Below are 12812 nucleotides of genomic sequence, written 5' to 3'. Positions count from 1 at the left end.
TGCACATTTTAAATATAGGAATGTCAATATAATGGTTTTAGGTTCATGATGGTTTACAGAATCACTTTTCATTATGAGCTCCCCATGTCAACTAGAATACCTAAAAGACTTGCATCTCTTCTATTTCTCCTTCAGACTCCTATGAGGCAATCTACATCTCACCTACAAAAGCTGTAAATGACCTGGTTCTCCCCAAAACTAGCAGTAACCCTAATACAAACAAGATCAAGGGGCCTAAATCTATACTGCAACATAAAAAGGACTTTCTGACAACAGTATAATTTCCATGACATCTTCCTCGTATATCTGTCTACATTACAATAACACTGCATGTCAATACTCTTATTTGCAGCATTACTGTTCATTTCAAATCAGTACCTAGCAGCAAGTTATTTTTTTCTCAGAAGTTGTATTTGACTGTATGTAACTAATTATGTTCATTATATTATTATTATTCAGTTGTAAATTTTTATTGTTGACTTCTTCAGGTCAACAGACAATTATTATGCTCTTGATATGTGCTTTGAATTTCTAATGCTAGGTTCATGTCTGCCTCTGTACACTGTTTTATTGTGCATCTGTCTTTAATATGCGGACCAAGTTGTGACTGCAAACAAAGGGTCCTTTACCAGCTCACACACCTAGTTATCAAACAAATAAGTTATATTAAGTGTCATGCTGCCATTAGTTTCAGAGGGAATTTATAAATTCTATACATAGCTGGGCAAAAGCATATATCTGCCTGTATGTAGATGGATAAAAAAAAATCATTTATGCTCTTTTCAGAAACAATGACAACTTTGAAATAACTACTTAAAGAACAAAATAAGTCACTGTCCATACTCTTGAGGAACCTCCTAAGCAAGACCTCTGCATCACAAGCTCAGATCTATAACTGTAATGTTGAGGTAAGCAGTTCCATAGGACAGAGGCACTGAAGTCAGTCAAAAGAATGGCCACTGTAGGGCATTAAGTGGGGTACCACTGTACAGTGGGGCAGCAGGAAAAATCTGGGTAATACTAGTCTGTTTAGCTTAAAAACAGTAGAAGGGAAAGTTAGGGACAGAATTTTGACGGAAGACAGATAGCATTTCTAAAGGATAAAGGGCAACAATCCCCTGGGACAGCAACCCACACAGGTTCATGTAAACAACATGGATTCATGGACAGAAGGAGCTGTCAGTCCAACCTGATCCAGTTTTACAACAGAGTTATACGGGAATACCTGCAGATGAGGTCCACTTAGACTTCCAAAAGGCCTTTGATTTGGTCCCATAGAGGAGGCTATATGATGAGAACTGCTGAAATAGACTGATGCATGGTTAAAACACAGTGGGACAAGGAAGGCTGTGGTAAAAAAGAAAAAGACAGAAATTAAGAAACTGACTGATGAAGTATACTGTAGTGGTCTCTCCTGGGTCTAGTATTCTTCAGCCTGTCTGTCTTGGATATATCTGTGGAAAAGGAAAGCTGTATTAACTTTTTTAATAATGACACAAAGATTATGTTCAGCAGCGGAAGATAAGGGAAGAGGGTAGGGAAGGATTTGAAAAGGCTGCCAAGGTGGGTAGAAGGGGGCAACTGATGTTCAATACAAACAAATATAAGATACCACACTTAGGCCAAAATAATTCTGGTGTGAAATATTGATGGGGGGGGGAGGACATACAAAAACACAATAGGTAAAACATTTGGAGGTGTTGATCACACTTGGATGGCACCACCAGTAGCAGAATGAGAGTACAGTGACAGAAGCAAATAGAATATAGGATTGTACCTTTGGAGAAAGAGATTCAAGAAGCAAAGAGCTACTGTTTCCACTCTTCTGTGTATGCATTGCTGAAGATACTGGTCTGAGAAGAGCTCAGTAAAGGACAACCGGCTGCTGAAAGGAACACATATGAAAGCAACCAGAAAGATCTGTGGGGTGGAGGGGAAGGGATACAATGGACAAGAGATGCTACAGACCAGAGGAGATGAGGAGAATATATTAGTACAAAATCACATCAAACACATGTGACGTGGACATCTTGAACTCAAAAGACAAACTGTGGGTGGGAGGATAAAGAGGGTGAACAGATAGTAGACTGCAGAGAAAATACTCCTCAAATCCTGAAAAGTATTTCTTTATAACGTATGGAATGGACTATGAGAATGAGTGATAGACAGGGAATCCATGAAGGTATTCAAGGGAACAAATTATAGGTGGAGAAATAGCAAGTGAGTAGATAAGGACGTAGATGAAGCAGAGTGTTAAATGCATTTAAATAGGACTACAGAGTCTTACTGGACTCTCAGTAATTTGCAGGCCTGACAATAGTCAAACCAGCAAATACTGGAAAAAACAAAGTCAACACATGAAAATGTCTAACAAATACCATTTAAACAGCATTACTGCAAGGAAGCAAGCTCCCCTGCACCACCATACCCCAACATCTCCAAATAGAACATCTCTGAGACTGTGCAACCTTAGGTATAAGGGGGAAATCAATAACTCCAAAAGCTCTGCAATTAAGTTGAAACTAACAACTGCTATTCAAACAAATCAGGATTCGAATAATCATGACATAGAAATCCCACTGCAGCTAAAGTTTTGTGAAAGAAACTTGTGTTTTATTTTACTATCTGCCTGTGCCACTAAGCAAATGCAATGTAGCATAAGCATTAATGTGAAATTTTTCACAAAGTTCAAACATGCCTGAAGGACCATATAATAATTCTGCTGACCAGTCAAATCTGCAAAAACATGCAACCCCAGGTCGCAAAACACAGATGAGATCCATTTAACTGGGCACATGAGTTTTAAGGCATCAGAAGGGAAAATGTTTATATGCAAAGCTATAATCTTGCTAAAATACACTTATACCCTGAAAATTACTCAAAATGTGAAACTTGCCTGGATTAATGCCATTGGCTTAATTTAATAACAATTTTTGTTTAAGCATGTGGGCTTTAAAAATAAGAGAACAATGCAAATGTTATGAAAAGTTTTCCTTTAACAAATAAATGTTCAGTGTCAGTTGAGAAGTCTGCAGCTGAGGACAACTGTACATCCTGTTATGTTTCCATGGAGACAAGCTGACTACAGATACAAGTAATACATCTCGAGGGATCTGGGCATTGTTTGCGGAGGAAATCATGAAATTATAGGGTACAGGGACAAGCAGATTATAAAAAACAAAGTTTGAAATTATTGGAAGTGAATAAGAGGTAGCAGCTTTCCTGGTATCCAAACACTTCAAAGCATTTATTAGAGCAGTGCATAATTTTGTTTTACTTAAAGATAGCTAGTTTATTTTTTCTTAAACGTTAAAAGTTATGTTTTCTGAAAACACCCAAGCTGTTTTTCACATCTGGGAGAGGAACAAAGATAAGACAATTAGTGTAAGTAGGAGCAACATGGGCCTTAGGATGTTTAACCTTTATTTTAGGTTAGGTAATGTCTAAGGGTGCAGCTGCCTATTTGGAACAACTAGTCCCTATCGGGGGGGGGGGGGGTAACCTTATTATTTGAAAATGTACATAGTTTTGTGTGTTTATTTTAAATTAATATGTTATGGGGTATTGTGGGGAAGTGCTTTTTTTGAGGGTTTTCATTAAAACAAAAGTCTTGTAAAATGTGACATAGGTTCAAATGGAGAGGACAATAAATAACTATAATAGACCAATCTGCCAGACACTAGTGAGTGCAAGTAACACAAAAGCTGGAAATAGACATTTAAAAAAGTTGTCATTTATAATAGGTAGAAATAACTTCTTATCATACTGGCGACACTGTGCATATTATTTTGGAACATGAATAGCCTCACAGGTATAGACAAAAAGGTAAGAGTACTGAACTACAACTAACTAAGAAGTGCAGAGTGAAAATAGCAATGCTACAGTAGTCACATATGGAAAGAACTGAGCATGTGAAACTGATAAAAGAGAGAATTTCAGGATGGATATTCAGTTGAAAATCATGGACAGAGGAAGCGGGGTGTTCTTATACTAATTGCAAGATTAACTCCAACAGTGATAGAAGAGGGGGAAAAGGATAATAATGGTAGATTTGTGGTAGTAAAGGGTTACTGGAAGGGAGAAAGATAATGCTGGCATATATGCATGTTCCACCTAAAACTGCTATTATGGAACTTGAGAATATTTTGAGAGAAATAATTAGTTTCAGCAGGGAATATTACTTATAGGTGGGGACTGGAACTTGATTTGCAACAGTGAGGATGTATCTGGCAGACCCGGAAGGGAAAATATAACAAAAGAGGGTGGATTTCTGAAGAACTATATGAAAATATTTGGTATAGACAATGTGAAGTCAGTAGGAAGCAGTCAGAGAATTTCTAAATTATTCCCCACGGTACGTACTTGGGTTAGACAAGACAAAATTATATTTCAAAAGAACATGCACATTTAACTGAAAGCTGTGACAAACATCAATAACTACTTCAGATTATGCACCAATAACAATGAAGACAAAAATTCAGGGTAATGAAGTAAAAATGAAATATTGGCGGTTCCCCACCTACCTGTTAAAAAAAGATGAATTTTTAAGGAATGGGTAGTGTAAATTATTCAAGAATTATCAAGGATGGTAGAAATTTCTTTATGTTACAGTTAGTGAGTGGGATAAAATGAAATGTGAAATGGGGGTACAGCTCAGCGGTAGAGCATTTGCCTCCAGATCAAGTGGTCTCTGGTTCAAATCCAGGTGCTCCATGTAAGGGTGGCTGTTTCAATGGATGGGTAACTGGAAATTCACCTCTGGACTGGCTCCTATACCTCTGATGGACAGAGCCAGTCGGTAAATCACCCCCTAAATAAATCAAACTTTTTGGGTCACATTTAGGTTGCACAGTTAGGCTTATAAGGGCCCTAATGGTCATTAGCCTATTACACACTACAAATCTAGGAGTTTAAAAATAGGGGAATCTCACAGAACAAGAAGAGTGCAACTGCAGATTGCTAACCACAAAATAAAGGAGTATCTGGGTAATTTGCATGAGTTTAGAAAGATTCCTGTTAAGCAACTGCTGTTTGATAATTTCAGAGCACAAAAACTTTTAGAACAGTGACTTAGGATTGTTGCCAAACTTAGGGAGCCTATAACAAGAAAATAACCAGAGATCCTGAACAGATATTAGAGAAATTTTATGAACATTTGGATAAAGCAGAGAAATGTGAAAATCAAGAAAGAACACAAACTGAAGCAGATGAGACTCAACAACTAACTGTTTAGATAGGAGTAATTGAGATAAAAACAGTGATATATAATCAATTTGCAGGAAAGTCTCCAGGAGTAGCTGGCATTCCTGTGGAAGTTTGGAAACTAGGAGGAAGTAAGTGATGAAGATCCAGAAGGTTTTGCTTAACATTATTTTGAAACAGAGGAGAAGCACCAACATCCTAGAAGAATGTGGTGGTGGCTGTAATACCTAAAGATGGCAAAGACCCATCAGACCCAGCTTCATATAGGCCCATTTCAATTTTAAACCATGATTATGAAGTGTTTTTCTATAAGAGCTAAACAAATGGCAAAAGTGTTGCAAACATTAATAGATATGGCTCAATGTGGTTTTGTGGAGGGAAGGCAAATATTTGAGAACATTCATAGTATAGTCATGATCCAGAGGGAAGCAGAATATAAGAAAATAATGTTGATCTTGATGGGTCTCTATGCAGAGAAAGCATTCAACAGACTAAACTGGAAGTTTATAAGTAAGGCAATGGAAGAATTTGCATTCCCTGATACAAAAATAAGGTTAATTAGAATAAATGTGTGATTGAAGGTAAAATTTGAAGTGGGAGGGTTCCGCTCTGACAAGTTGCGCCTATAGAGAAGAACCAGGCAGGGGTGTCCTCTTTCCTTTTTGTTTTATATTTAGAGCTATTTACAAAGAAAATAAGGGACTCAGGAATTCAAGGGCATAATTGGTATGGTAATCAAGAAAAGTTGGCTTTATTTGCAGACAATATTTTGCACATGATAAAACCAGAAAAGGACATCTCAATACTACGGAACATTTTGACACAGTTTTAAAGTCTTTTCAAGATATAAAATTAATGAAGACAAAAAAAATGGCTATAACTGTAAACTATGCACGCACAGATGAATTTGTTCAGCAATACCCATATTTAATGGGCACAATAAAATGAAATATTCAGGAGTATGGATTGAGAAGGATTCTGCTATGGCAGCTAAGGATATGTGGGAAAAGACTAAACAAAAGATAATACAAAACCTTGGAAAAGTACAGTTGTGTACACTTACCATAAATGTAGATGTTTGGGTGTTATTCACTGTTGCAGTCATTACATTTGGGTAATCATGCTGGCAGGTTGCCCTCAGCCGGCCTGAATTCCAAAGTCTTGGGTCTTGCGTCGGCTGCTGTCACCAGGATGCAGATCCTTAAGGAGAATAACATACAGAATATTATACACAAAGTAGCAAAAAATAATAAAAACTAAGCCAACATGAGAATGGAGAAAGGAGATTTTGCTGATATGGGTAAGAATACAGCAAAAGGGAGCTGGAACTTACTGGAGAAAACTGGCAAAGGAACAAAGGTATTTGGAGCAAATAATTAGAGAAGGAAAGGTAGTAGAATGAGAAGTGGCCGAGAAGACATTTGGACTGCAGGCTAAAGACTGCCTTCCCTATCAGGGATTGATATCAGAGTACAGGCAAATAAAAAGGGATATGGAAATCTAAGTGAAAGGCCTGATCTGATAAGAGTTTTTATTTGAATCTATAACAGAAACTGCTGTTTAAAAAGGGATAACTATAGGGCTTATAAATTATCGCACAATAACTACAGTAATCAATCAGAGGAGGTTAGACAAAAATTGGGAAAGGAGATTGGATAAGCAATTCATGAGGAAACAATGGCAGGATGTATGTATATCTACCAAATATGCAACAAACTCTAGAAGATTCAGGATTTTTGCTTGGAAGTATTTGCTGAGGTACTTTTATATCCCAGGCAGACTCCAAAGAACATTCCCTCAGGTAGATGCCAAATGTTGGAGGTGTGACTGGGAAGAAAGAGGTAACTGGGAACATATGCTTTGGGAGTGTAATGAGTTGGAAGACTTTACAAATTCCCTACAGAGTACTCTGTCAGAAATATTAAGTGAGCAAACAGGCTTAACTACGGAAAATATATATATTTTTTAGCTTGAATCAGGATCTGAATTGTCCTGTTAAATTTAAATTATTGTGGCTATCAAAAAGCAATTTTTAGAAAATGGAATTCTAAGTCTAAACTAACTATACCCGATGTATTGAATAATGTAACAGAGATAACCAAACTGGAATCTTTAGAAAAGGGTAGGAGCAAATTACAAAGCAAAAATTGAAATTGTGGGAACAAGACATGCAGAATAATGTTTTAGAGGAGGAGTGAGGTTTATGGGAACACAGGAATTCAGCAATTTATTTGGTGTTGGATTGATGATGGTTATAGAAAAGAATATATGTGAATGTATATAATTTTTGTAACTTGGAACATGTTAGCATGGGTTTGTTTTCTTTTATGTAAATGTATGTCTGCCCATGTCTTAAGTGATAATTCAATAAAGGTGTTAAACAAATGTGAAACTTGTGACCATGTTGCAGGAAGGAAGGCGATCATATTCTTACAAAAAAGTAAGTATATCTGCAAACAAATAAAGGGAAGCTTCAATCTTAAGGGAGCATCAACAACCTTACTACCTATTTCTCAAATTAAGACTCAAAGACCATGAAAGTAACAAGCATTCCTGTTTGGACCGTGTGTCAGTAAAAAGAGGCCTGCCAGATCAGGGCATAGTTAACTGCTTAAGAAGAAGCAGACCTATTAACTTCTTCTAAAACTAACCTGTGAAATAAGGGCCAGTGATATTTTCAGCTTCGGTAAAATTCAGTTACTGGACAGGTAGTACACTGCTTGGATGCCAGCAAAGAAAAAATTTAGAGAGAACATAAAACAAAATCAACCAAAACAATTTAAGAGAAAACACTGGCTGGGATTATCCTGCAGCTGTTCAGCAAAAAAAAAAAAAAAAAAAAAAAAAAACAGTTCAAGCTTCAGCTTTGGTACAAGAGATAATTTCCCTTAATTTAGGTTCACAGAGTAGTACTAGGCTGTCATTGTGGGCCATTTTAAGCCTAGACAATTACCCCATGTGAGAATCAAATGCTGCACCTTGTGTCTGTAATGTAACCACCTTAACCATTATGCCAACCTCTCACCCAAATGAACACCTCTGCCAAGTTTCGAACCTGAGCCCCTCTCACCTATAGCCCACTGCACTAACCCACCATGCCACACAGATCTTAGAGGAGAAAAATGAATCAAATGTACTCAGACGTGATTAAAATAAATGAAACATTGAAGGCATATATCTACTCAAGTAACAAAAGGCTGAAAAAATAGAAGCTTTATATAGCCATTTAGATGAAGTGATAAAACCAGAGGCTCAAATGGAGTAAATGCTAGCTGAGTATGAGTCTTTTTAAGAAGAACTGCTGCAAAAATGGTGGAGTTAGAAGACAGTGCACAGAGAAAACCTGAGATTTGTTGTTGTACCATACAAACTGGAATGAACAGATTGTATTAATTTTATGAAAGCACAAATAAGCAACTGGACTAGTATTCCATAGCAGGATTCATTAACTGACAGGGCACGATGAGTGTATGCTCCAAAGCTGGCCATTAGAAAGCAGCCATGACGTAGGGTTGCCACCTTTTCAAATGGCCAAAGTGGGACATTTTTGGTAAAAACATCAGATTTTACAGGCCGACACATACCCATGGTCAGTACAAAGGTTGGAACTTAACTTTTTTGCCTAAATAAAAGCTTATTCTTGTAGCATTTTTAGTTGCTTATTCTGTTTCTTATAACATTTAGGTATTGTAGATACAGAATAACTGTTTTATGCAACTATTACATAAAATATAGGAAATAAATTTGTCCTAAAATCGCAGGACATTTGCCATTTTTACAATTTTTTGTCAGGACACAACTGCCCAAAAGGGACTGTCCCTCGCAAAGTGGGACAGGTGGTAACCCTACCATGACGTGGGTTAGCAATCACAGCATCAGAAAGAGTTGATCCAGACAAAATTGTGGCAGAAGGGAAAATATTAAAAATCACAGACAGAAGTGCATTTGTGGAAATGAATATTCACTGTATACTACACAGAAGAGAAGCATATTTATCTCTGCAATCATGAAATGTCAAGAGGCATGTGTGGGATTCAAGCTGCTGTATCCAGCTGTCTTCAGAATAGGCTTTCCTTGAGGATTAAATGCACTGCTGCTGTAGAAAAGGCTACGGAAGAAATAAAAAACGTTTATCAAAAAAGAAAAAAAGTGAGCAAGGAAACAAAAGGGGACTCTGGTTCTCATTCTTCTGACAATACAGCTTATATAGAGACTTTGCCAGTGAAATACTTTCCAATGTTCCAAAGGAAAATGCTTGAGACAGAAAATAGCACAGGAGTTGACTAGACGAAGCAGGACTACCTTGGGCTTGAACCCCATCTTATACTGCAAGATGGAGATGAAGAAAACCAGCAACATAGGGAAATTACTGAATAAATTGGAGACTATAAAGCATTAAATCATATTTGTGAAATATGACCTTGCAAGAAAAAGTGTCTGAGAAAGGCTGGACTATTGCTGACTTTGCTAAACCTGTGGGTGGACTGTGCATGTGTGTATGTATATATATATATATATATATATATATATATATATATATATATATATATATATATATCTGTGTATATATGTATATATAAACCCACTTCATATCACTAATGTTTAAAAGGACACTAAAAGGAAAAAAAAAGAGTAACTAAGTAAAACATTTTTGTTCTTATTAGATAGTGTGTGCTTGTGGGTATTTTAAATGTAGAGGGGAGTCTTCAGTGACTGTTTCTTGGAAGAATTGCTGTGCTCCTCAGTTGCCATCCTTCACAATGCCTTAACTGAAATTCACAGATGCCTATGCTGGTGGTAGTTTACCTTCACATGGCCTTAACTGAAATTCACAGATGCCTAGGCTGGTGGTAGTTTAGGTGGATATTAAATATTCCAGGACTCTTGAAGAGAAGTTAAGTCTTCCCGATTGCCCTAGCCACATTTCCCTGCAATCAGTTTAAAATTCAACTTGGGGCTTCCCTGTAAAAAGATGATCTACAATAATAAATACAGAAACATTGGTGCTCCCCTGAGCACACTGCCACCATTTCTCTATTTATGATAACAGAAAAAATTAAACCAATGAAAAAACAACAGATTTAAAGAATGATCTGCCAGAAGAAACAGAGGAAGCAAGACTATGCTCCAAATAATCATGGGGCAGATTCAAGCTGAACTATCATAAAAATAACTAAATAAGAGGGAAAATGTGTTAGACTGACTACCTCCTGCAGAGACAAATTACACAGTAACCATGTGAAGAGTCGGCTGTGCAAAACAATATTTTACAAATAAATTATTTGTACTATTTCCAGAACTCTACACAGCAGTTCTGACCCCCTCCCTGTTTTATGTGATTCAGGATTATATTTATGTTTGTATCCGTCCTGCTCCCGCTGTCAGACTTGATTAGGTGAAACCACCTTGACTTGATGACATTGTGCTCTATAATCATAGCAGAAGACCATAAAATACTCCAAACACAGATCTTCATTAGGTAATTATGAAAAAGAGCGGAAAATGTGCACTAACAAATGAATCCCTGAAGAATTGTGGGGATAGCAGACCTTAACGCTAATGCACATAATTAGAACCTTACAACCTTCACAAAACACACAAAAATTGAAACTACATTAGAAAAATCTAAATTTATTATTTCTAAACATCTGGTGACTCAAATGACTGACTCTGTGATTAAAAACAAAGCAGGAGACTTCTTTCAAGAAAGATACAAATCAAAAATCATTCTAAACTGAAACAGGAGTTCTACACCAAACCCTTTCAGCAAAAAGACATTTTTCATATGTTTACTGACCTTCTCCAGTTTTTCAAAGTACTCTCGAAGGAATTTCATGGGGCGGTCTGGTTTTGCTATGCACAGGTTCACAATGCACTCTTTCAGCAGCTGTTGGATGTTGTGTTTTTGCACATACTGTTCGCATCCCTTTAGGCTCTCATCTTCTTCTTCCACGTTAGAGGAGGAGGAGGCAGAAGCCATCTCTGCAGCTCACCAGGAGGGGGCACTGAGAAATGCAATGTAATAAAAGGTACATCTTTTATTGGAAATATCGTTCATTTTTACAGTTAACTTTACTAATCAGAACTTCCACTTCATTTACAAAGGCCTTGAAAAGCAGTTTTACAGGATTACATGCTGATGGTTTTATGCTTTTAACTTTTACACAATATCTTCTTTTATTAAAATTATACAAAACATATTTCTAATAAGGAAAATTATTCTGAAAGGCTTACATCGATGTGGAAGCCTTAATTTGGAAGGTTTATGCATCTTACTAAGCCTTTCTGATTCATACACTGCTCTCCCTCCGACATTTTCCCCTCACAGGTGAAACCACATGCTAATGCAGCAGTCTGGGGGAGTGTCCAATACTCATTAGCCATGTGCTCTCTCCCTGAAATGTTTGTGGCTTCTGATTTGCTTATCTGAGTCAGAACTGCTTGGCAGAGGAAGATTTTACTCAAGAAGGAAAAGTGACCACTATACAAACAAGGCTGTCACCAAGTGGAGCAGGAATAGGAATTTTATGTATCCATGTCCCTTATGGACACAGGTTGCTTATAAATGCCTGGCCCTCAATGTCCTATGTGGATACAGAACAACATTATTCTTTTGGAGAAACTTGGTTAGGCTTAGAAAGGCACCTCTGTGTCATTAGCCTAGTAAAACTCTAGGAATCTTTACACACCTGTGGGAGTCTTTGCAGTGCAGGTAAGCTTAGCGAAGCTGTGGAGGTGAAGTGTGTACCAGTGTGTATATGCCTATCTGTTGGAGTGTGAATGAGTGTGTGTGTGTGTGTGTGTGTGTGTGTGTGTGTGTGTGTGTGTGTGTGTGTGTGTGTGTGTGTGTGTGCATGCATGCATGTGCCTGGGTGGTCCCACAAGAGGAATCATGACATGTAGGCAATCAAAAGTATGGATTTTTGTGTGCATTATACTTTGTGTGCAAGTGTATGCCTCAGTGTTTACAAGAGTGGTATCCAACTCAGGAGTGTGTGTGTTTGTGTGTGTGTGTGTGTGTGTGTGTGTGTGTGTGTGTGTGTGTGTGTGTGTGTGTGTGTGTGTGTGTGTGTGTCTGTGTGTGTGTGTGTGTGTGTCTGTCAGCAATGAGCAATCACCAAGAGTGAGGAGGATATGAATGAATCCTAGGATGGTCAAGTCTTCTTCTCAACAGGCATTTAGTTTGAAAGTCATATTTTGAATGCAAATCAAATACATTTCTACATTTCAATGTTAGTCGAGTACTTTGTAACTTATTACTTTTAAAATTGAAAAATAGCATCTTAACAAGATACTGTCACCACTCAAATGTGCCTATTTACATTCCATAAAAGTTACCATGCCTTTCCTGGGTTTTATGACATTCCAAGTAAATTTTGCATAGTTTATCTGGAATAAAGCATGAATGTAACAGTAAGTAGCTGCACTATCTAGGGGCTCTAGCATTCAGTAGGTTTTCTAGAACAGTAGATTAAGGATATGAAACTCTGCAAGGCTGGTCTAATCGCTATACCGTAACTCAGAACGTAGATCTACCAAGGAATGAAAGCAGATAAGCACCTAGCAACAGTGGTAAGCTTATTAGAAGGTACACAATCCCAGAATACTAG

The 12812-nt window shown here is 37.4% G+C and overlaps 1 protein-coding gene across 3 annotated transcripts in view; it reads right to left on the bottom strand.

Moving 5' to 3' along the window:
* PRKAR1B (protein kinase cAMP-dependent type I regulatory subunit beta) overlaps positions 1-12812 on the bottom strand; it is a 2005749-nt gene that overhangs the window by 1828139 nt on the left and 164798 nt on the right. For all 3 annotated transcript variants that reach the window (XM_044089686.1, XM_044089688.1, XM_044089687.1), the window contains exon 2: positions 11000-11207. In XM_044089686.1, coding sequence (XP_043945621.1) covers positions 11000-11182 — 183 coding nt within the window. In that variant the 5' untranslated portion in view covers positions 11183-11207. The remainder of the gene's footprint in view (positions 1-10999; positions 11208-12812) is intronic.

This window comes from Protopterus annectens, chromosome 12.part0, assembly GCF_019279795.1.
Source record: "Protopterus annectens isolate FY-2018-M chromosome 12.part0, PAN1.0, whole genome shotgun sequence".
Classification (NCBI taxonomy): domain Eukaryota; kingdom Metazoa; phylum Chordata; order Ceratodontiformes; family Protopteridae; genus Protopterus; species Protopterus annectens.
This window is presented reverse-complemented; position numbering and strand designations above follow the sequence as displayed.